The sequence below is a fragment of the Dendroctonus ponderosae genome, unplaced genomic scaffold (genome assembly GCF_020466585.1).
Source record: "Dendroctonus ponderosae isolate FM_Combo_2020 unplaced genomic scaffold, Dpon_F_20191213v2 Dpon_F_20191213_1, whole genome shotgun sequence".
In the NCBI taxonomy this organism is placed as follows: Eukaryota; Metazoa; Arthropoda; class Insecta; order Coleoptera; family Curculionidae; genus Dendroctonus; species Dendroctonus ponderosae.
The window spans coordinates 58,613,462-58,639,384 of record NW_026017110.1 but is presented as its reverse complement, the minus strand read 5'-3'; the positions used below and the strand labels follow the sequence as shown (position 1 = coordinate 58,639,384).

The 25,923-nt window shown below is 34.2% G+C and overlaps 2 protein-coding genes across 5 annotated transcripts in view; one reads left to right on the top strand and one right to left on the bottom strand.

Annotated features, from left to right (window-relative positions):
* LOC109532874 (neuronal acetylcholine receptor subunit alpha-7) overlaps window positions 1-25,923 on the top strand; it is a 69,197-nt gene that overhangs the window by 18,505 nt on the left and 24,769 nt on the right. For all 3 annotated transcript variants that reach the window (XM_019897973.2, XM_019897974.2, XM_019897976.2), the window contains exons 2-4: window positions 8,294-8,433; window positions 11,471-11,515; window positions 15,042-15,151. In XM_019897973.2, the coding sequence (XP_019753532.2) occupies window positions 8,294-8,433; window positions 11,471-11,515; window positions 15,042-15,151 (295 nt within the window). The remainder of the gene's footprint in view (window positions 1-8,293; window positions 8,434-11,470; window positions 11,516-15,041; window positions 15,152-25,923) is intronic.
* Window positions 4,653-6,352, bottom strand: LOC125502611 (transcription initiation factor TFIID subunit 11-like). 2 transcript variants are annotated; one of them, XM_048661371.1, is made up of 4 exons: window positions 6,075-6,352; window positions 5,791-5,835; window positions 5,479-5,728; window positions 4,653-5,385 (listed from the first exon to the last, which is right to left on the bottom strand). In XM_048661371.1, exons 1-4 carry the CDS (start codon window positions 6,133-6,135, stop codon window positions 4,779-4,781), a joined length of 963 nt encoding a protein of 320 aa, XP_048517328.1. In that variant the 5' UTR covers window positions 6,136-6,352; the 3' UTR covers window positions 4,653-4,778. The 2 variants fall into 2 exon arrangements, with proteins under 2 accessions (XP_048517328.1, XP_048517327.1); XM_048661370.1 differs by having other exon boundaries at window positions 4,653-5,728; window positions 6,075-6,343.

The window sequence follows — 25,923 nt, the reverse complement described above, 5'->3', positions numbered from 1 at the left end:
TTATCAATCTGTAATAAAAGACGTGAGGAAATTCTGTCTTTTTTAAAGACAAAAATTTTTGAGGCGAAATACCCAAAAAGAAGTTTGTAAAAAATTAAAATTATTCTTCCAACATTTCTTTTGCTTACGGTGCTATTTGGCAATTTTTACCCTCAGATTTCTCGGATTTGATAAAACCACTCAAAGTTGTGCAAAAATTGTTGAAAACTGAAATTAGATGATAGAGCTGGTAGAAACCTGGAAATTGAAAAAGTTAAGGAACCAAAAATATTGAACAAGTCGACATCAAATGATTACAAAATATGTTAAAGAAATTTCAATTAGGATGAGTCAATTTAAAGCGACTTTAAGGTAAAACTTCCAGTTAGATGTTGAGCAATTTCGCTCATGCAGCTGCCAGTTCAAATTTTCATTCTATTGCATCACACAACTTTACGTAAGTAGGGAGTATAACTTAACAGTTAATAGCGACCAAGATACATGTCAAAACTTTTAGTTTTTTGTACAGAACTCCCGATGAAGAGCCAACTGTTGCCACTTTAAATCAAATTTGTTATTTCAATTTAAGAGGAGCAAACTAGTGTTAGACTGGATATACATTTTAAGGGTTTCTATTCTGCTAAGGCAGGAAAAGTTTGTACTTTGGAAAAGTTCTGTGCAATTCTTGTAGCGTGACAAGTTTACCCTTCGCTGCTCTTGCGAGTAGTGGAGTAAACATGGCGTTAATGGGCACCCCTCTTAGCGCAGACCCTTTTCTAATTCTATAAAATATTTACCTTGTTAGTGTCTAGCTCTGTCTAGTAGATTGCCTTTTGTTGGTCTATCAACACCAAGTGCTGGGGCATACTAACTAGGTGGTATTTCTTCGAAGGATTAGGGCTTTTAGGTATTAATGGAGAAATTACTTGATGTATTTACTGTTTGATTTCACGTTAATTTAGTTGGTGGCGCTTCGCTCTCCTTGCCCTTCAGTGTAGAGCATGTGTTTAGTGAAATGGAATTGGAAACTGGAATTGAAAATGGATTCAATTTACTCGAATTATCGCCAGATTTTATTTGGCCTGAAAAAAATATACACCTTAAAACGTTTTATATTCGTTTGAGGGAACATTTCAAGCTTAAAGCCACGAAAGAGGCCATTTCATATAACCCAAAATATCGAAGTTTAACTTCCTGGATAACTTACCGACTTCATAAATACGCTTTCCTGAAATACATTTACAGTATTAGCACCTAGAGGGCTTCAGCAGATGTCCCGCAACGACAACAGTTACGCAACACCGAAATTCCTCAAGTGTATATTTCTGTCAAGTTTTTGTGCGTTTCGGGTTACCCGGGTTGAAATACACGGGCAACAACTTACAACTGAAAGAAAATGTTGTTACCACTTTGGAAACAATGTGTTTAATATTTTACGGAAAAACATTTTACCCGGAAGTTTGTTCATGCTCCTGACTTGGAGAACGCACAAACAAGTATATGCAAATAAGTTTCAAATGGTATTTGAAAAACGTACAAATTTTGCAAGTTTATTTTCATTCTACAAACCTTGTTTGCTTATATACCCCAGTTTCTGAAACTGATCTAGATTCTTTGCCTCGTCTTCTGTGTAAATGGAAAGACTTATTCAAACCGACAAACAATGGTGAAAAGGACCTTTTTGTTGAACTCCTCAAGTTGCATAATTACACCACAAACGTCGTTTGTAAACAAAACGTGCCGCCGTTTTCCCCTTGGTCTCGAAAACGACTTAGCGACAGATAGCTGACTGATTCAGGGGATATTCTCGGTAACTAATCTTGTAGTTTTGAGGGAATTCACTCGTTGGAAATATAAGGGGATTTCATCTGTAAGCATTGCCACCCTCTGCGCGAAGTTTCCAAAAGACCTGTTGACTTCAACGGTTAAAAGGTATAAAATCGCGGAACATATTAATCGCAAAACGAAGTTGCATTTGACTATATTTCCTTTGAACTAGCACAATTCAAGTAGAATAAATATACTTAAGAACACTTTAGTGGGCAACATAGGATTTTAGGAATGGAAACTGAAGCTAGTCATTCATAAATCCCGATTTACAAAGTAGGATAGACCAAATTATCTGTACGTACATAGAAAATGGTACATGAAAAGAGAAAAATACATACAGAAACTTAGAGACTAACTTAAAACTAAAGAGCGAGTTAGTACTTGTTTGTGCTTTTAAATCGCTTTGGTTGCAAACATTTCATAATAATTTCACGAATAAAATGTTAACTTTTCAACATGACTTTATGATATTAATTTGTTTGTTATTAGCCCAATTCGTTCTCTTTGACATAGTTTTTGAGTTTTGTTTTAACTTTTCGCCCGCTACCGCATAACGCATTACTGTTTTGAAACAATAAGTAGATTCTTAGAAATCTGTATCGCCACAAAAATATTTTTTTATAAAAAAATGATTTTTTGTGCTTGTCCAATGAAAATGTTTGTTTGTTTTCTCCTAGATTTTCATGGTGGAATAATTGTTTTGAATTGTTCACTGAGTGGGTATTTTTTATTTATGAATTTGATTTAGTCAATGATTTTATTTTTTACTTCTTGTAGTTGAATGGAGGTGCCATAAGCTTCACCCCATGCAATCATTTCATATTTAATTATGTCATTAAAAATGCGTTCTAAATAGTAGAAACCGTTTCAGTGTCGGTGGTATTCTTAATTTTACTCATATTTTGTTGTGGATGCTACTCAAATTTCCACATACTGTGATCCATTGTTGCTCTCATAGAGAAATATAAACAATAGCATTTGTTAATTAATGAAATTTAAAGATATTTTTGTGTTAAATAGACTACTTACTATCTGCCTTGTTCCCTCGGCTAGCAAGAGAGGAAATCGACTAATAATTTAGAAATTTAAGTCGTAAAAGCAGTCAAATGTGATGGAATAGGGGTTGGCAAATCGTTTTTGGAATCTTCCTCGAATACCCTAAGACTGATATTTTTTTCATAGGTATTGATTAGTCGTTTAGGTGAACGGGTGGTATATTTTCAACGTTATACATTTAGCTATTCATGACGAGTAATTGTCGGGCAATTTGTATATGTTGAGGCCGTCAGTTCTGTGTTAAGAAAACAATAGCAGTGGAAAATTAAATATTCTCTCTAAAGAAATTTCTCCAAAATATTTCAGTACTTGTCGACGTTATTTATGGGCTGTGCGTTCACTTGCAATTACGTGCCTTGAATTTATTACTCAATGATATTGTATAGTCGTTACCAGAACACCAATACGGATATCAATATTTCTGCTAATTGCAAATAGTGCCCACGTAAGCAATTAACCAAGTTTCGCTGACGTAAATCGTTTACTCGACAAGGTATTGAGAAAAGCTCAGCTTTCCACATATTTTCACTCAGTTGTGCCTCAATATATAAAGGCGAGAATAAAAATAAATGACACCTCCTTCATATAAAATAACAGTCGAACCGCTGAGCCAAAGCAGTATTGCCACTTTAAGACTTATATGATATCACATTTATCAACACGTGTTCTCCAAAGCCACAACACATAAACTACGCGAATTGTATTTTCGCCCTATGGATTTGACAAAATGAACCTAACAGGGTAGTGAACTTCTAAGGCAATTTGTTCCAGAATATTCAGATAACTCAGCAGCATCTACAGTTACTGTAAAAGATACATAAAATACACTAAAGGAAAATAACAAGTAGTTAAAAGGAGATTTCTTCCCCATTATCACTGCGGGTTTCTGAATATTTCCATTTTATCATTGCGTGAATGTTCCCTAAACAATACAGCATTGTCTTGGATCATGTATTAGCCCAAATCTGGCACCATATTGATCGTGTAAACTGTAACGTCCTGATTTTCCATTATACGCAAATTTTTGAAAAGTACACAAAAAGGCTTTGATAATTTCCGATTTTTATTTGTCTTCCCCATCAATAACTCTAGAAATGTGATCAAATCATGATAATAAACAATAACGAAGCAGAATCCAAAAAACCTCCACGAGCTTGCTAAATCTGGGTTAATATCGATTAGAAGAGTGACATGGAAATAGTTTAATCAAAGGCTCCTCCTTTAAAATGCCACAAATCTAGTGATTTTAGGCTTGGTTTTGTGGAACTGAAATTCCTTAAATTTAATAGTTGCCGAATTTGATTTTCTGCTAAGCTCAGCTTGTGGTGTATGCTGTCAACTCTTGTCACGTCCACAATGCCTCCAAAATGCTCCCTACTTGGTAAATAAATTATTTGCTTTCAAAATTTACTCCAGGTAGTGGATTACGCAATCCAGGCTTAGCCGCTATGTGACAAGGAATATTACAATTACAATACGACATGCGACTTGCCTGTATTTGAAAATTCAATGTAAGCAGTATATGAGAAGTTGCATTTAAACTGCAAAGTATACGATACACGAATAAAGAATGAGGGTAAACAGCTTGAAGCAGTTATATGCAGTCGGTGAGAAAGTATTAATTCCAGTGCATTGGGAACTCTGCACATAATGCACATGCAAATATTAAGTTAATATAGGTCAAACGTGCCTTAGGATGGGTTTGTTAGTTACTTTTCTAAGGGTTACCTGTTGCTATCAATGTTTATTAGCAACAATGTTGAGATATTCTCTTACATACATCAACGTGAGTTCAAATTCTTTATTAAGTACATTAGCACTGGACGCCCACGGATGGAGGTGCTGTACTCGCATATGCTCAAGCTTGTAACATATTTTTCATAAATAACTATAACTACCAAAAAAATTGAAAATTAAGCATTATTGAAAGTGAACTTCGAAATCAGTTTTTTGTAGAACGCATTAATATCCAGAAGATCATTGCTTCGTTTGGTATGTGCTTGGCGCTTTTTTGAGTGATGTTTCTTGGATTTATACACATCATCATCATCATCGTCTGAATCATCATCGTCATCATCATCATCGTCGTCATCATCATCGTCGTCGTCATCATCATCGTCGTCGTCATCATCATCGTCGTCATCATCATCGTCTGAATCATCATCATCATCGTCTGAATCATCATCATCATCATCATCATCATCATCGTCATCATCATCATCGTCGTCATCATCATCATCATCATCATCGTCTGAATCATCATCGTCTGAGTCATCATCATCACTAGAATCTGAATCGGAATCATCTTCAGTAGTTGTTGTAACCTTGGCGGTTGTCGTAGGACTAGTGGTGGTCTTTGTAGTAGTACTACTTGTTGTACTTTCGGTAGTTGTAGTAGTTGGAGTTGTGGTAGTCTCAGTAGTGGTTGTAGATGGAGTTGTCGCAGATGTTGTAGATTCAGTTGTCGAAGGTGTTGTAGATTCAGTTGTCGAAGATGTTGTAGATTCAGTTGTTGAAGATGTTGTAGATTCAGTTGTTGAAGTTGTAGGTTCAGTTGTTGAAGATGTTGTAGATTCAGTTGTCGAAGATGTTGTAGATTCAGTTGTCGAAGATGTACTAGATGAATCAGTGGATGGTGGTGCAGGTGGCCCGTCAGTGTCTGGAGCAGGAGTTGTTGACCATCCTTGTCCAGTGCATTGGGCAAGAGTGGGATCTCTGCATACATTAGAATCGGGATCAAACTCCAATGAGGATGGGCAGTCGAATAAATATGGTTCGCCGTTAGAACATTCCCAGAACTTTGAGCAATTTATTGCCGGGTAATATGTGGCAGCTGATCCGTCTGCCGTTGGGCAATCTTGGGCTAAAAAATTCAATACATTGCGCTATTAACTGTTTCTGTGAATTACGAGACGAAATACTTACGAACGGGCTCATACACATCCCTAATTGCACCTCGAGGAATTACAGCTGTAAACAGAAAACTATTAGAAAATTATGAGGATACTATTGCGAGGAGAAACATGTTATGCACCACATTTACGTAAATCAACCCTCTAATGTTAAAAGTGAATTAATTTAAATTTGTGCTTGCTCAATGTATACTAATTTTCTTCAGATGTTATACGTGAATAATATTTAATACTTAGTTGTTATAAGTTCAAGACGAATATTTCGGAACACTTGGATATTAATGCAGATGTACTTACATGCATTTGATAGAGCTATTAAGGCAGGCGCCAACAGCACAATTAGAAACTTATTCATCATTGTAACGTTTCTAACTACCTATAAGGAATAATCAGTCGTCTAAAACTTTCTAGTATATATGAAGAATGAAAAAATATTTACATTATCTAATGATATAGTCTCTTACTCAGTTCCGTGTACTTACACTTCAAGTGCTTTAATGTGTCTCTAATCCACAAGTGGTGCACGTAAATTGTTTCGCACGATATGCATGTATTTGAGATTCCTAGATATAAATGTGCATGTTAACTGGCAAACCCGGATCTACAGAAATCTAAATCAACACGTGTCAAAATAAACTGAACATCAGATAATTAAATTGAATCATTCAAAAAGATTTTATTGAAATGGGAGACATAAACTGAAAACAATTACTCTAATGTAACTATAGTTTGAGGCGCTTAGTGCAACTGGAAGTAAATTTGATGCAGTAGTAAATGCAATGGGACATTGTTGAACAGCTGGAAAGCTGCTGAACTGAAATTGCCGTTGATCATCGAATAAAGGTGAAGGTTAATATTGAAGTGCTGATTATTATGAATTGTTTAGTTAAATTACAACTTGATTATTTTATGAAATTAAAGCAGTGTTTCCATGATTCTTGTATTCCAACCAACAAACATCTCTTATCACAACGTGCTTAAGAGGACAGTATTTTTCCATTGAAGAACAATATAGTTGATAGCATTAATATCAGTAGTGATACACGACAAGAAGTCAATAAAAAGTGCCTTAAAAAGGAATAGTGAAGCTTCGGATTTACCATCTTTTGAGTGGCAAAACAATAGTTTTAGTATTTAAATAATACGGTTCCGAAGTACAGGGTGTTCGTTTCTTTAAAACAAATTCTTAACCAGTTTCACTATTACCAAAGTTTTCGTGTTTTGGGATTTTCCAGATCGAGGAATCCAAATTTCCCGTTAGCTCGTAATTCCTCAAAGGCGTTCGCTGCAACAGTCTGGAGACATCTAAAACAACAGAGTTTTTTTGGGTTTTTAAATATCGTCTTTCTGTTGGGAATGCTTTGTTCTCCGATATTTATTAAACGAAAAATTTGTACTTGCGATATCTTTCATAGTTTTCGAGATATTTCACATTGTCGTCCCTAAGACTGTCGCAAATTAACATTTTTAAAGTGGACCCTAGACAAAATTGGTTTCATAGTCAGTTAAGTGCTAAAAGAAATATTTTACAAAAGTCTGAAATCGTAAATATGACTATTTCAGTTTTTTTTATTATTCAATGAACCTTTCATATATTTAAAAATGTGAGGACTCTGAGAGTACAATTCAAGAACAAATTTCACTGTCTAAAGGCTTACATAGAAATTATGTAAAATTATCAAACGAAAAAGTAATGTAAGCTATTCACAATACTATCATCAGTTTAAACATTTCTCGATACATGTTAATATTGCGCCTAAAACACATGTTAATATTGCGCCATATAAACCTAAAAACCTTTTGTAAAGTCTTTCTGCTGGTATTATCGTAATGGGTCAGAACTGTCGTGGATTTCGAGAACTGGAAACTTCATGACTTAATCACTACTTAATGGTCGATGAACTGGCGTTCCAATTTAAGAATATAAATAGACGGTAACCGAGAAATTATAGTTTGATTCTATGAAGCATGATAATGATCTTACGGATCAAATGTCTCGTGCTATTAAAACCGAATTTTCATGCTACATTAAATTTGGAAATTCTCCTTACCTTGATCGAGATTTCAGCTTTCCATGAACAAAAATATGATAAAAGAAGTTTCTTTTCTATCCATGGGCCATAAACGGTTATTGCGACCGTCAATACGACGTATTAAATAAATTATTAAATCAGCAGTCATCGGCTGGCAGACGCACAAGGAAATGAACAAACAAACATTAGAGAAATGGCTCATTAAAGGTCTTTGCTTCGATATTTTATATCTTAGTTAAACATCTTTGTTTCTTACAAACTCCTTTTTGGGTACTTCGCCTCAAAAATTTTTGTCTTTAATAAAAGACGTGAGGAAATTCTGTCTTTTCTAAAGACAAAAATTTTTGAGGCGAAATACCCAAAAAGAAGTTTGTAAAAAATGAATCCGCCTCAACAATATAGAACTTATCTTTATTTCTTATCCACCTGGAAGATTTAAGCAGATGTTTGAACCGTGTTTTGAGCTGGCATTTTTTTTTTCAGGTTCGCAACAGGGATACTACGAAAAAACGTTGCTCAACAAGCTCTTGGACAATTACAACATTTTGGAGAGGCCAGTAGCAAATGAATCAGAGCCACTAAGTGTCAGGTTCGGCATTACTTTGCAGCAAATCATTGATGTGGTAAGCACTATTAGTTAAAGCCAAAAAGCTCATCCAGATCTAAACTGGCCTGCATTGACAACAAATTATTGTTGTGTGTCATAAGTTATATTAAGCGCTATCAAATCAATGACCATATCGAAACGCAACATCGAACAGCGTAATACAATCATCTATTAATTTCAAGTGGAATATTGCGTTACAGCAATGGGTCATTATCAACTCTTGGGACCTAGATCAGGTAACTTCAGCCAATCAGGAAAGTTTCCAAACGCGATGTTTCATATATCACGGTTTTACTCAAATATGACAAAACAATGTAAATGCCCGCATTGCGTGTGTGTCATACACAGAATGAGATTGACGAATATAAATTATATTATAAATCCTCGAATTGGGATATATACGCGTCAATACCACTGAAACGTTTCAATCATATAATAAACCTTTAATATCGAAATTCCCAACAACGAAACGTAGGGGTAAAAGCACGGGAATAATACAGAAAGCTTCAAACAATAAACTCATAAATTCCTATTAGGTGGAGCCAACTTCATTATGCAGACTATTTTCAGAACAGTGATCTGGATATTGTTTCAACTTCGGACATGTTTAGACATCGGACTTTCAAGTATACTTAATTTTCTAGGCTAGTTTGTTGCAATTTTCAACGTCTTTTCAGTAATTAAACTGATCATACTGTACGGATGGAAATTAAATATCTTATCAACCCCACAACGTGTAAACAGTTGCACTTTTCTTAAATGAAAATTGAATGAAATGAAATGAATGGCCCGTTAATAGCCCCGACTTAAGGCCTCTTAGAGATAAGTGGAGGACATATAGAGAATCGCTAATCTTATTACTTTAATGTATAATTTTCAATATTTAATATCAGTAAATATTGTTAATGTCTCTATGATTTTTGTTGCTTTGCAGCATTGATTTGTTGTTGCTTTTTGCAATTTTTAAACGTTTTAAAAGAAAACGGCAAAAACAAATCTAGGCAATATAAATATTTCTGAAATCGGGAACAAAAATCCTATCGATCTGCCTGAAAATACGTATGAAAATCCATAGTAAGTGACTTAATGTCACATTAACGCCTTTTATTTCAGACTTAAAATGTAAGGAAAAATAATCAAATTTTGTATTTACCACTTTTCACCATTTTTTGAGATAAATGTTCTAAGGGGGTGTCAAAGCATGATATACATGTGCATGTACAATTTCACTTTTACCTTCCTGAATGACAAATTTTATGATACTTTATACCAACATTTTCAATATTTTCTATTAACGTGTTTTCCACCCACTTTATTAATTAATTTGAACATGCGAAATAGCACTTGTTCCGCTTGTTGTTTTTCACTAATGTCATCCAAGTTCAAGAACACAGCATTTAATAGATTTAATTCGAGATTGCACAGTAAATCCCATAGCAACTACCTAATTTCCAGCGCATAAACTAGTTTGGATGACCTAATTCAAAGCTAGTTAGTAGCATTTGGATTATTAGGATATGCAGACCTTTAAACTGGCGGAGTTTTGTTACTAGGAATAGCAGCGTTGTAGCTGTTAATGGATTTGTAAATATTCGCATGCCAATAAGCAAAACCAAATGTCCGTGCTGAGCAGATCTAGAATTTGCTTTCGAAAGTCCATTTAGATTATTTCTAGTGGGCGTGAAATTTGCTCGCAGTGGATATTTTGCTGCTTGCGAAGGAGGAAACTATGCAAAATGCTTTAAATTCCGTTCGCAACTAATACTGTGGTGTTTTTTTGCTTATGCAAATATTCAGTTTAGGCATGGGTAGAAGTAGAACTACTTAATAAACATTTAACGGAAATTAGAAGGAATGTTTATTTCTGCAACTACAATTTAAACAGCGAAACAATTAACTGATATTGAAAAATGTACTGTAATGAGTTTTCAACTTAGGAAACAATCAATCAAAATGTCAATCAATCGGTTCAGTGTGAGCTCGCGAATAGCACCTGAAGATGCACGGCGCTCGTGCTGGCGAAACATCAACAATTACCTCCAAACCCAAAAACTCTTCACTTTCAATTACCTACTTGTTTTTGCCAAATGTAGTAATCTGCAAAAGTGTGCAGACGTTTGAAATAGTTGAAATTTTTATGAATACTCGAGATAATGTATGCTTTTTTCTCAAGTATCTAATACCGGATCCACCTTTGTGCGTCAAAGGCACGATTTTATCAATATTGTTTTACTTTGAAAATTCCGGTTATTATGGAATTTTATTATTGAGTTTGCCTTCTAAATAGTTGCATGTTGGACAGGGAAATGGAATCTATTCTGACTGAATAAATGAAGTGGAAACAATAGTGCTTAGGGCGAAATATGTCCAATTCAAGAAAAGAATCGAATAAAACCAGGTAATAAGCCCTTTGTATCTGGCCCTATCGCTTTTTCCCTTTTGAATAGTTTTCTTCTTAAGTGATTGAAGAGCAACTTATGGTTTAAGGAGTGTTTGAAGCTTTAATGACCTCTCGAATAGAGGCTTATTGAGGACCAGATGGAATATTTCAGAGCTTCAAACTAAAACGAAATTTGCAATGCAAAAACATACATTTTAATCAGTTTAATTTACATTAAGCATATATTTCTCTGCAAAACCCTGGTAACGGTTGCCGGTGAATGCGAATGGATAAAGAGAAAACTTTGTTTAAAATAGGATCCGATTTCGAACATTAAATATTCGAATATTCGGATCCAACCCTATTTGATTAGAAATAGCTGACAAACAAACACGTAGGTGTGTTCAGTTGGCACCCGGCCAAAAGTAATCCCTAGTTCTATGTGGCCACGATACAATTAAATTACTGCACATTCCAACTTTCAACAAATATTTCGCTACTGGTGCAACAGATTTCTGACGCTCAATTGAAATTGTTTTGAATTATGTAACTGTTTTTCTGGCTTTCCACATGGATGTAACAGGACTCTTTCCAAAAAAAACAGAAATTTCTGTGTTTTAGCATGCAATTTGAAAATGGAATCAGGAAACTGATTTTTATATTTTTGTTTCAGGACGAAAAGAATCAGATTCTTACCACCAACGCTTGGCTGAATTTGGTAAGTACAAGTCATTAAAATCTTTTCTTAAAAAAATTGTCGTGGTCTTTTCCACTGGGGAAAGGACATTATTTTTAAATGCTTCACTCGATATGGCCAATATTTTTGAACTTTTTTGCTGTCTTTAGTCCTGGTTAGTATTTGAGAAGCTATTTAGCTGTTCTCAAAAATTGTATTTTCCGAACTTTTAAATCAACTAAAAAGTGGATAAGTTCTAAATAAACAAGTGCAGTTTTAAAGGCAGTTACTTTTCCCAGAAAACGATCGAGTCCGTCTGAATTTGTAGCAAGTAAGCTCTTGCGATCCCCGATACTCTTAAATTTTAAGCTTTTCAGTCTAACAGAGTTTTAGAATTTCGTACACTGAAGCCTTGATTTTCATTGTTACTATGCTGGCGCAAAAATAAGTAACTTCGTAAAGCAATGTACACGTTGAATGTTACACTTAGCTGTTGCAAAGCGCGAACTTTTTGAGCTGGGAAACAACGTAAAATGCGCTTCAATAATTTATACTGATGCTCTTGGCAATTTTGTGGCGAAGGGTGGCATAAATCTCTGAAAACTTCTAAATAATGATCGTAAGTAAAATAAGTCTCCGTAAGTGAAAAGCCAAGCTCTTAAAAAAATGGCGAGAAATTTTCGACGTTATGTCTAAATAAAACCATAAGCATAATTAATAACGCTCACGATTCCTGACCTAAAGCAGATCTTTCGCTAATGATAAAGGGAAACGAAACGAAATCTCAAGGGATTTTAAATGAATACGGTTTGTGCTCCAAAAGGTGGTTTTTTCAACTGAAATTAAGAATACAAAAGAAAGTATAATTCTCATGTTTTTTTTGCTGAATGCACAAAGCATCGAAGTGACATTAAAATTCGATTATGATATTCTGTAAAAATTGCATTGTAATACATATTCGTCCAGTGATTATTTTGGCTGAATTACTAACAACTGTTTTTCTGTAAAAATCCTATGTTTTAAGGAATAACGTTTAGATAATTCTATAAACTGAATAGTGATGGAAGCTGCGAAAAGTTCGACTCAAATCTCGAAAATCTGCTATAAGTCGCTGTTCTTCCAAGATGTACAAGTAACCAACATGATATGTGGAATTGAAGTTTGCCTAATTTAATGTTCAGGCCTTTTGGCCTTCAAATTGACTTTAATTACCCAGGGAATTAATATAATTGACGTTTTTCTTCTGTGCAAACTGTGTCAATTACCAATAATAAAATTCAACTAAATAAATAAAGCTTCCCATAAAATTTTAAATTTAACAAAAACAAGCACCCTCGAACTCGGCACTCCACTTCACTAAACATGTGCTTAATGAAGTGTTTTTATTATCTCTACAGTATAATGGAAAGTTTATTAAGTCGCAAATGTAAAACACAAACAGAATTACCAGGCGGAAAAATGCTTATGGGCGTTGTAATATTTCAAATAGTAACGAGAGAAACTTAGCAGCATTTTGTTTGAGTGTGGGAAATTAAAAGAACAAAGAAAGCTCTAGAAATGATATCACATTCAGAGTCTTTTGTGGGAAGCTGAGCTCGGCAGGATAAAAAGATGCCATTATATTCCCAAAATGCTGAATTAATCGCACTCGCTCACGTTATTGCGGCTGTCATAATTTCACTTTATTTTAAGTGAAACGACTTTTATGCGGAATTGGATTTGCACTTTTTATAAGGGGTCTTCAACTTTCGTTATTGTTTCAAATGGAATTAATTCAAATAAACGACAACAAAGTGCAATGCAACAAAATAAATATTAATTCGACTGTGTATATTTGCTGTTAACAGCAATTAACTGTCTTTTTAAATGGAAAAGTAGCGCTTTGCGCCTATAATCACTTGGAAAACGTGCCAATCAATCCAAAACCAATTTACTTTGCTGTGAACACACTGCAACTACCCGTACTTACATTACCATGTAAAGGGTTTTATCATTTTGCAGACAAGTTTAATCAAAATCCGTAATAGTTTTGATAAATCACACACCATTAATCAGTTAGGTATATGATATTATATATTAAATATTATACAAAACCTAAATAGACTATGCATATTTAACAACCAGTTCCGCTTGTTAACATTCAATATTTGAAGTGACCAGAAAGTTTTGCGTAGTTTGTCAACTTTGTGCAAAGCTCGATTGAAGGAAGCAGAAGTATTAGGAATTGCCGCATGAAAGTTTATTTATTTATAATTAAATTGTTTTCACTTCTCGATTGAGCGTGGGTATGTTTCTTGTGGGCCACGTTAAAAAGCCGCTATTTCTAAACGACGGTTTTATTTTATATCCTTGTAATGCTTTCTCGGAGGTATCAACAAGTGGTTGCGCTGTTCTCTAGGGATGCATAGCAATAACCTTTTTGCTTTCTTTTCTGGGCGTTGCGAACTGATTCTTTTTGCATTCAGATTCATTTTTTTACGACTTTGCTTCGCGGTAGTACTGGGGAATATTGCCAATTCAGTCACATGTGTACCAAGCGAACGAAGATCAAATTTGATTTAAAACAGTAAACTTCAAAATTATTGAAATTGCATTTTGCCCCAGTGCCACAAATAACGCGAGAAGTCAATTTCTTAAAAATATTCGTTTTTTTTTCACTAGGGGAATGCAGAGTAATTCAAAAGTAAATAGTTCAAATGTATAAATCGGCAATTTTTTTTTTAAATTCCCTTGACCGAGAAGAAGGTTGGTAATTTGACAATGAATGAATTAAAATTAAATTAACATCGGCAACAAAAATAGTCCTTTAAATGAAAAAGTTCCTGTAGATCTTCCGCTAAGGATCAAAAATGTTCTCGCACCATTCATGACCAAAAGCACATTATCACGATATAAACACTATACATTAAAACAATTAGTTGCTGAAATTACAAGCGCTAGTTCAGGTGCGGTCACATTAATATGTCCTAACACTATATTTATAGGGTCGCTGTAAACGAGATAGGGTTTTGTCATGAAAGGCCTAAAATTAATGATAACTAGACTGAAAAGAAATAGTGAATGAATAATTACCAGGCTTAAAGAAAAAAACAACTTTTTACATTGAATGCATGTTGATTAGCTTGCTTTATCTACTAAATTGTTCCCGCACTAAATTATAACGTATTGGGCTTCAGAGAATCATTAACTGTGTTAATTTATCTCATAGAAGTCTGCTGAAGCAATTAGCTATTCATTTTGCTGTTTTGTTTAACTAGAAACTACGCTTTATATTTCATTATGCAATCTGAAGATATTTTAAAGCTGTTTAGGGAGAAGATTCCATCATAATTAAATTCGTCTTTGACCATTGAACAATAAATTTTGCAAATTTAGTTAAATGCTACAAGAGTAATTTCAGTCTTGGCTTTCACCATTGAAAAATCGATTGTAATCCGAGCTCTGATTAAATTGATTCAATTATGTACATTTAGGTGCTCTTGTCTAAATTTTACTGCTTCAGAGGATTTCATAATTAATTCCGCGAATCATTAGTCGAATTTCCAATATAGAGAATCACTATTTACAGGAATGGACAGACTACAATCTGCGCTGGAACGACTCGGAGTATGCGGGAGTAAAAGACTTGAGAATAACTCCGAACAAGCTTTGGAAACCCGATGTTCTCATGTATAACAGGTAACACGTATTGTAAAGCTCCGACTTTCCATTATTCCGATGATTATGAGTTCCGAACATTTATTCAGCATGGACATTTAAAAAATTGAACAGATTTTGCAGGAAACAAATGTTACTCATGGAAGCGAAATTAGTTTGCCCATCACAGCAACACCTGTTCATGTACATTTAGGCTTACCCCAATTTAAAAAAAATCAAAGTTCCTAATATGCTTTGCATATGCAATATGGGACAATAATTATTTCAGATTTTTTAAATAATTTCCCGGCAATTCATCATAACGTTCTGTTGCAACAGTTGAGATTCGAATAATATGGTCGAAAGAAAACTACATATATGTGCTTGTTTACAAACTTTCCAGTTGCTTTCTTCGTGGAAGAAAATCCTGATGTTTCATAAACACGAGCGACTCGCATCCTCAGAGACGTTTTTGCTTCAAAACCTACACCGAAAAGCTTTCGAGAAAAAATCACCTCGAAGGATCAATGCTTGCGAAACGTTATAAAGACATTATTTTCGACGGCGGTGTAAAAGGTTGAAAATTGCGATTTCAAGCACTAGCAGCGAAAACCTAACATTTTAGTCCCGCATAACTTGATAACTAAGCACGTCTACCCATTAAATAAAAGTATTTCTTGCACAAGACCCATAAAATAAAACTAATATTTTCATTTGTTGAAAAATAACATATTTTATTATTTTCAATTTCCAGTCAATAAACTAGAAGAAATGTTCTGTCTAGAACACCTTACTGACCTTACTGAATTGTTATAAAAGTACACAAAGAAATATAGGCAGCATATTGCACGTAGTATTGTATATTTTGACTATTTGCAACCGTAGAAAATAATACCTTTAAAAACGTAGCCTATATTTTTGCAATTTATTTGAGTAGTTTGTTGTTGTAAATGCTTGACTAAACCATTAGCTGTGAAACTGTTCAGTGTTTTTAGATTTATTTGGCCGATTTTCCCGCATAATTGAAATGATGACGGACCATAAGGAATATTTAAAGGAAATTCGGTACATTCTTCACAATAATCTTATTATAAGAACAAATTGTCAAATAAATCCTTTTTCAAGTGAAATATCTTGTTCCTCAATTATTCCTCTCCTCTTCTGGTTAAATCTGAAGAACCGTCTTTATTCCATTATAATGAAACCGTAGCAGATGTCTTGGATATTAGAAAAGCAATTAAAAGCAAAGCTTCTGTTTTTGCTCAATAGTACTTAGCGGCTGAAAATATATTCAGCGATTTCCCCAGCGTGGATATAAGATGCCACATTTTCATTCAAAAATTTACTGACAGTGAACTCGAAGTGCGACAATGAAATTATTAATGCTTATTGGTTACTAAATTATATATATATAAATATATAAATAACCTTTATTTCCTACAGAAAAAGGCGCTTACTAAATTAATTTTTGTTAAAGTCTAAATCTAAATTGATCTTTCACCATAAAGTTTTTTTTAAATAGTCCACTTTAATAGAGTAGCTTACTCGGAGCTTTTACGTTTATGTTGTACCATTTTATTCGATTTCGACAATCCTAGGAAGTTATCCACATGTAGAGCCATAAATGAAGCAATAATAGAAAGTCGACCATGTGAACACGAGAGTAGAAACGAGTTTCTACCGAAAATCTTATCTGATTGATAGATACTGTTTTAAAAGGTCCTCAAAGGCATTACGTTTTTCATTCTATTCTCTTTTCATTTATATACTTACTATGCTTTCATTCCTTAGGGCATCTAAGCAGTTATCTGGAAAAATATAGAACATTTCTTGAAAATAGTTCGTTGGATATGTGTTTCTTTTTTCAGATTATGCGCCCATTTCGGAATTATTTCGAAGCTTTTGCAATATTTCCATCACTCTGAATGCGAAGGAAGCTTTTACCTTGGAACACCGATCAAAACAAGCTCATTGAAAACTATAAATAATGGCTGTTCGTAATGATCTCGAGTAAATAAATATTGACTGAATCTGTGTCAAAGAAGAATGAGCTAAGTAAAACAAATTATCTTTGTGCAGCTAAAATAATTACGATTTTTCCAAGGCAGCAGAACGCATTTCCGAGACAAATAAATCTAACCGGAAATGGTGGCTGCTAGCAACAAGAACAAAAATAATATAATATTGACAAAGCTGTTCGAAACTCTCGTATAAACCCGTCGATTCACAGATTTATATTTCTCTGATTGAAAGGTTTTCCTTTCAACGTTGCCTCTTACTAAGTAAATGGAAAAGCCACATTATTTGGAAAGGCTGAAGTCGTCTTATGCGGGTAACGGGTAACTTGTTATAGACAACGGCTATTAAAATAATGCAAAAGCAAATAGGATATGTACTAAAAAATATTTTTGTAAATTTTTACGCAATAAATCTCCAGCTTGAATTGTCTTCAAATGAATTATTATTTGTGGATGCAAAGAAAGGAATGATATAAGAATGGAATGAATAATGTGGCCAAATCACCAGTTTATATCTCCATCGCTTTCCCAAATTCATATTGTTATCGGAACATCCAGCATAAAATATTCCCAGCTTTCACCCATTAAATATCGTATTTCATATTACCTAGTCATTAGGTGTCCGGTACCTTAATTCGCCAATTGAATTGAATTCAGAACAATTCGGTCGAATGTAATTATGTGCTTTAACTCTCACGAAAGCTTTGTTTCCAAAAAGTTTGGCGCTCTAAGAGCGGTTATCTCTAGATTGTGTCTATTATCACCTAACTTGAATGGCCTTCTCTTATTGCCTGCTTTAACAATAGATTAGAGAGCTATATCCGTCATTTGCTACTAGCGTGACACAATCGCTTAAGTGCTATTCAAAACTTTCATTAGCGATCAGGAAATTAGCAATAAATAATTTGTTTAAACCATCAGTGGGAACAAATTTGGAATATTGGCTTAAAAATCAAGAACTAAATTCGAAAGAATATCCTGTGAAAGCTGCGGGATTTCCTCTTTAATGGTGCATCAGTGGAGCTAAAAACATGCTTAAAGATTCCAAAGCTGTTTCCGAGTCAGAACTTTTTAAACTAAACAAAAACATATAAACTGGCTGGCAAAAATATTCAACGAAATGTGCGAAACGGGGCAAATCAAATTTTGACAAGTTGGCTCAATTCCACGTTTATACTCCTCTCAAGAAACAAAATGCAACAAAATGTGAAAATTACAGAATTATAGCCAATCAAGGAATGCCAATCAAATAGTAACAGTTAAGTGCAAATATCTTCACTGTCGCTATCCCGAATAGAGTGTATTGCATTCCACAAATGGAAGTTTTAATTGCACTTTTCTATTTGAACAGCCATTACCTTTTATTTACGTCTTCTTTAAACGAGTTTGCTGCTAAGTAAAAGGTAATGATCATGAATGAGGTGGAATGGAAATCTTAGAGAATCCGAGTAACTAGAACGTTAGCAAAGCGTGTGCACCAAAAATTTAATATATTTTAAAATGGGAGAAAAAAAGGGCACTCGGTAAGGAATAATGGGTTGAACAAAGCGTAAATGTTAACAATGACATGCTAGACAAAGGCAGCTTTGTACAATGAGGCATCTTTTAACTAGGTACGTTACAACTTACATTATTCAACGCGAGGCTCTAGACTTTACAAATGGATTTGCTGTACTTACGAAATTATTTTACTTTCTAGTTTATGCATTTCGAAATAGTAAAGTATAAATAAAAAGTTGCTTCATTTGCAGCCACTTTGTCTATACATAAAGCAGCGCCATGGGAAATAGTTTGAAACAGTCTGAATGCTGGAGGTTATATGTAAACTTAATGAATGGACCCAATTTCGTCAAATTTAATTTCAACATAAGGCCAAATGTCGCTTCTCCAGAGTCTATTATTAAAGTTGTCATATATATTCAACGTCTCGAGAATGTTGCTGGCACAGGAGAATTTACATAGGGGAATTTATATATGACGCTTGATACTGATGTTGCTTTACAAATGCTCCTTAGTAAATAGGATCAAGGTCAACTAAATTAAATTATCTATCTAACTAACTAAACAGTCCTTTGGTAATATCTTAACTAATTTTACCTAATGCCAGGGCATTAGCAGATGAATTCTAGAATTGGACCAAGATATAGACATGATTTTCCTGTAGTAAAAAGAGGCTACATTTTAATGGCTCGAAGAATTCACAAGCATACCTACAAATACACGACTTTCTTTCTTTCTGTGCGAATGTTTACGTTACGCCTCGCTTTTATATCTCACTTTCTTAATTGCGCAACGGAACAGCTCCACTTTGGTGAATAATTGCCAGACATATTTACTACTTTTATCTATGGACCGTGTTCCAAATTTTGTTTTCTACGTGCCACCAAAGTTGTCTCGATAATGATTTCCAGTTAACTCAATTATCGCATTTTTCCTCGCTGAGGTGTATTTCGTTCTGCAACCTTTTGTGATCATAAATAACAGTTTGTGCGGCTGCAATAAATACGTCTATAATGGATTTCTAAATTATTTGTTCAGAGAGTGTTTGCCAATGTACCCTAACAATACCATAAATTATTTGTAAGCCAAATTTATAACTAGCCGTTTTGGTAAAATTCTGCTATAGGAGATCCTATTATGCATTCTGGCAAATTATTGGGACGCGCACAATGCATTAATGTAACAGTTTTGATAATGGGAATTCAGAGTTGCAGGAAAATTGACTTTGAGAATTTCAGTTTCAAATTTGGTTTATATTGGCAGTTGTACTTGACCATGCCATATAAGTAAATGAGTCAATTCTGTTTCAATATTAGAAAAAAAGTGTGCGTCTTCATATTATTTATAGAAACCATAAAATATTGAACTTGTTTAACGCATGATGGCAATACTGATTTAAAATTTCAATATTCTTGTTAAGCTAATAATTTATAAATGGATCAGGAAGAGGTAAAGAGTAATTTAATTTCCTTGTGAATGTAAAATTTATATTTTGTTTATAACATTTAATATTCTTCTTATTAGTTGCAGTTGACTCGCTGGTATTTACGATATCATCATAAATCCTATAAAAGTGACAATTGGTTTATGATAACTGTAGTAAGAAACAAATTGTGACACTCGATTGTAGCTTGTTCTGCATTATTTATTTATAACCTTTAATTGTAGCATTGATTCAAGAAATGACAATAAATTTTGCACTTTATATCATAAGAAAAAGGAACATTAAAATATCCACCAAATGAATAGAAATGTATGGTAGTTTTGGCTGCGGCAAGAAGTTTTCGTCCGAACTGCAGTCGTCAGAAATCGTACAAAAAAAGCGAATTATCCAATTTAATTACAACGTTCTGGAGCTCTTCCACTAGATCCAAAGTCATTCGTACGAATTTGAACGAACCATGCGATGCGCCAACAATCCGAAACAAATGGGATTTGTCCACAGGTTCGCAGTGTTTCTGACTGAATAGAGAATATTTTTGTAGCACACCGAGCTGAAATGGATTTACAAAAATTAATATGAATTTCTCATTCTTTTTTAAATCTTCATATAAATGAAGAAATTCTCCAAATTATTTTCGTTTTGCTAATGTATCCACAACACAATTGTTTATTCCTTTTAAACTGTAACCGTCTTCTTACAAGATAACTATTTTCCAAAAGAAAATCATCCATTATTATTAACCGTTGTATAATTACGCTGATTAATATATAATTATCCTGTATAAAGGTGCTTCTTTGATACATAACAGCACATGTCCAATTCGTACGATAAAAAACGTCCAGTGGATGATACCCACATATGCAAAATCCGACAAAATCTTTCCAAAGTTTCAAGATTTAGGATCCAGTACGGTTTCTGACGAAAACGCATCAAAAGACACTGGCCCACGGACTACACACTATTATATTCATACGAACGGACCACTGTCTACATACTGTTTTCCTAATTTTCTTCCTAAGCCAACAGGACAAGCATCAAAAGTGTTATCAAATCATAGTGCACATATTTATGTTTAACAAGATAGATCATAAATGTTAGCACCAGGTAATATTCTCGTTCCAGTAGGAGTCCCAGGCGAACGATTGTAACGCTGTAACTTACTTCAATACCTAATTTCGCTAAGGCTCGAAAAGGTCACCGGACCATCACCCATAGCGCAAATATTTATACCAAAATCAGCACGTTTTCCAACCCAATTCGTTATGCATATCATTCTAAGCCCGTGTAGTTAATTGAGTTATTAGTTATTTAAATGGCAATGATTAAAAACCCTGGACGTCGGACGAATTACAGATTTCACCTTCACCATAGCTCGTAAAATTTTTAATATGACGATGTTTGTCAGGGCTTGACATATTATGATGTCCTACTATGCAAAGCCATGTAAATGATCAAATAAAACAACCCGCTCCGGGTAATGTCTGTATAAATTCACATAGAATATTTTTTAGAGCCATAGAATGTATTTAAATTAATTACAGTTGGCCGTGTTGCGCGCTATAATTGATCCCGTCTAATTGGCTCGCATTAAAAAGCATTAAAGCCCAATGTTCAATGCTTAGCAGCTGCTATGTGGTCAACCATAATAGATCATTGCAAGAGATTATTGCTTCGCTTTGTCGGCTTAGTCGCCTTTCAAGAAGGTTTTGTTCATTTCGAAATTATGTACGTCAAGATTATTTTCAAAATTCCAGTACACTAAATCCAATAATGAAATTAAATTTACGGACCTAATCAAACCATTCATCCACCTGGACCATTGGTCGTATGTATACAGCCAGAAACAAAGCGTCATATATTATCAATTTAATATAAATTAATTGGTGTGCCCCCAGCTAATTGCAATAGACCGCCATCAAAAGTCATTAAACAACATAAATAAAAGTGTATTATTTTTAGCGTATAAATTAAATTTTCCGTAAAAGTCGATTCTTAAAATTAAGCGTTTAAAAAAGGCAGTGAACCTAAACATAAATGCTCTTTTAAAGAGTGAGATTAACTAAAAAAGATAATAAATGGCATTTCGGGGTAAAAGTGCAAAAATGTTGGCTCTTTTACTAGAATTTAGCTAAATGAATTTGTTTGAAAGCGTAATCAGCACGGGCGCAAGATAAACTGGCTGGTGTCCAAATATAAAAAGAAGACTTTAATGAGAGCAAATATAAAGAAAGTTTTAATGGAAGTTATCTTTGCCATACACGCCAATCCGATAAAATGGACAAATATTTGCGAAAAAAGGAGAGCCAAACTCACTTGAGGAGCGAATCGCGCTGAATGGCTTGATCAGGGAGCAGGAAATAAAAATTGAAAGGCGAAAAGTTTTCGTTATTATTCCAGTTATTGTTCGAAGTTTATTTGTTTTACCTATTTGAAGCTGCCGGGGATATCAAATTGATTGGTAAGGAGACAGGCCGACAAAAGGAAATCGTATCCAAACATGTTAGTTTCGGATACTTTTACTTTGTTTGCCGTTTCACGGATAAATGTGAGAGAAAGAAGGATCACTAATTTAGTCCGCTTTTTCCCAACTTTAGTCCCGGAGTTACGAAATGTTATTAACTAGAAAAAACGAAATGGAAAGCTTTTAGTGTAGCACGAGGCAAGGTGAATTAGAAGTTAATTTGACACGTCCCGGTTGTATTAGAATCTTAAATCTAGCAACCAATTATTCTAGTTTTCGCTTTGCTTCGGACGCAAAGTATCTATTAAATAACATTTTGGCCAAATTCGAAAACAATTAAGGCATTTTCCATCTATCCGCCAGGCACCTAATGAACTTCATACATAACTCTTCAAATTAAAAGCATAAATTTCGTTAAGCAAATGTAACAAAATTACTAACACTTGTGAATTTTTTGCTTTTAAGCTGTTGTGAAAAATATTGTTTGCAGATGTTTCGCGAGCATGAATGCCTATCATCCTCAGAAATGTTTCGCTTGAAAGCTTTTAGGGGGAATTTAAATGAGAATTAAACTAAAAAAACATCAAAGGAGTTGAGATTTCGCAGTCATTGAGTTTTGTTGGGTTTCTAATCCGTCGTGGATAATAATTTTTCGTGGTGTTTTGCAAGCAAAAGTGTCTTGAATTTTTAATCAGCTCAGTCAAGTCAGGAAGAAATTCCTCCTTTGCGAGCGAAACACCTCTAGTCTAGTAAAATAAGTGTTTCACCTCGGAATTCAAGATAACAAGCTGTAAACTCGAATAAACCTTTATCTTAACATCCTAAAACTTGTCTCAAAACCTACTTATGATAGTGTGGACGCGACTGTAGATAGCTAAGGTCAAAGGTCAAAAAAAGAATTTTTGCAAATATTTCTTTTCCTGTAAGTTTTACGGTATTTGAATTTATTATGAGTATTGTAGCGGACTAAATTTTCTACTACTTTTGTTTCAAATTTTTTTATACTTTAAGCCGTTTTAGAGATAGAGGGCGGAGAGCGCGCAGTGTTTAACTATGTACATGGTTATTGATTGAGCTTTGGCCACCCTGTTTTAACATCTAATTTGAAAATTAGATGTTAAAAGAGGGTGGCCAAAGTTCAATCAATAACTCTGTACATTGTATGTTGATATGTAAGCTGTGGTTAAACACTGCGCGCTCTCCGTTTTGTATGTCTAAAACGGTTTAACGTATAAAAAAAAATCCAAGCAAAAGTTGTAGATAATTTAATGCACTACAACATTAATAATAAATTTAAATACCGTAAAACTTACCGGAGCCGAAATACTTGCAAAACATGTGGAAAGAAAAGTTTTTTTCACCTTTGACCTTAGCTATCTATAGTTGCGTCTACACTATAATAAGTAGGGGTTGAGACAAGTTATAGGGTGTTAAAATAGAGGTTCGTTCGAGTTTACAGCTTGTTATCGTGAATTCGGAGATTGGTACCCTATTTTGACTAATATGACTGGACTACTCTGATGATGCAAGTCACTCGCGAAACGTCAATGATTAATTATTTTCCATCACGGCCCAAAAATCTCAAAGCTCAACAGTCTTGACCATTGAACACGAAATCTTCACTCCTTTGATGATATTTAGCGTAGTGCTTATTTTACTTCTTTCTAAACGTTTTCAAGCGAAACATTTCTGAGTATGCAGGCCACTCATTCTAATGTAAGTTTCGATTGGAAAACGTCAGCAAGAAATTATTTTCCACAACGACATAAAATCCCGACAAACTCATCAGTTTCAAACGATGACAGCGAATGCCGATCTTTTTTTGATAAATTGAGAACAATTGTATTTTTTCAACACTTAAATATTTGCCCGGTTGAAAAATGGTGAGGATATATCTTTATTGGGGCAATTTCCATCGAAAAAATAAATACATAAATGTACATTCAAAACGCTTTGTGCCATAAAATAAATATATTACTTGGCAGGGATCAATCCAGATCTCCGTTTTAATATTTTAGTATTCTGCAATGATAAATTATGCAAAAAAATGGGAAATGGTTTGAAAAACCAACGCAGGAAATTCGGAAAGGCAGATCGTAAAATTTAGAATTGACCTAAATATATCTGCAAATTGATTAGGGATATGTATGTTTGTATGAAGAATATCGACATGAATTGAAGCTTGTTGTGGAGGAAAGGGATTTAACTTTTTAAATTAGCTATCTCTTTGAGACGTTTTAAAATATTTTGTAAAAATTATGTCATAGGTCTAATTAAAAAATTTGGCTAACTATTCCATTTGAAAGCGGTGTTCGGAATTTTTATTTAATATCACACCAGAAGGCGCAATTATACCATGGAAATGCAAAGACCAATTAACGTTGAAACTAATTGTGTTTGTATAAATTACTTGACCTAACTTTTCAACTCGAAACGAGCTAGAAACCATCTTTTTAGTCTACATTTCCCAATTATAATTATTGCAAATTCTAGTTCTAATTAAAATGTAGGTTTATTTTTAACGACAACATTTACAGGATGCAGCCGTGCTAAATAGGGAAAAAGATGAAACTGTTGACATTTTCAGAATCTGAAGTGTTTCCATTTTGCCCAAAAAATTTTAATTGGTTTCGCTAATGTTCCAACTGCGGCAATTTTTAATTCTTAATTAATGTCAAGTAATGACTTGAATTAACACGTTCAAAGTATGCCTATTAATCTCAGTTAGTGGTTATAAAAGTGGATTTTGATTGTTGATTGTCTTGAACAGCCCGTTTCAGCTATCTTGGCAATGCCCTGTTTCCCAAGGAGGATTGAAATATATGTCAGCAACGGAGCAACACGTGAATTAATTATTTGACCGCTACTCACTTTTGTAGGATAGTCCACAGAGATTCCTTAGTGTTTCAGATTTGTGCCAACGCATGAAATAGTCAGCACTTTAGTACATCAGAGATTAATGTATTAAATACATAATACGTTCTTGTTTATTAGAATTACCTACTGTAGATATTCATTTTTCAGTTGATTGAGTTCGATTAGGCGCATCAACGTCAAGAGAATATCAAACGATAAACGGGAATTTGGACATTTGCATATCGTTATATTGTGCTTGGAATCGTGATGTTACTCTGAGACAACTTCCTTAGGGGATAAAGTTCCTCCTTACTTAGCTATAATATTGACATTACCAGGGAGATTGAATATATCTCTTACACATGAATGTTCGGCAAACTCATCTGGAGATAGCCCCAAGGATAACAAACAGATCATCCTTTTCTAAACATTAGCGCTGTCATTTGGCCCGATTTCTAATCCCCAAAATGAGAAAGATGTGCTCTTGCATGTGCTTTATCGCTTAATTAAAACTACATTTAAAACTTTCTATCGG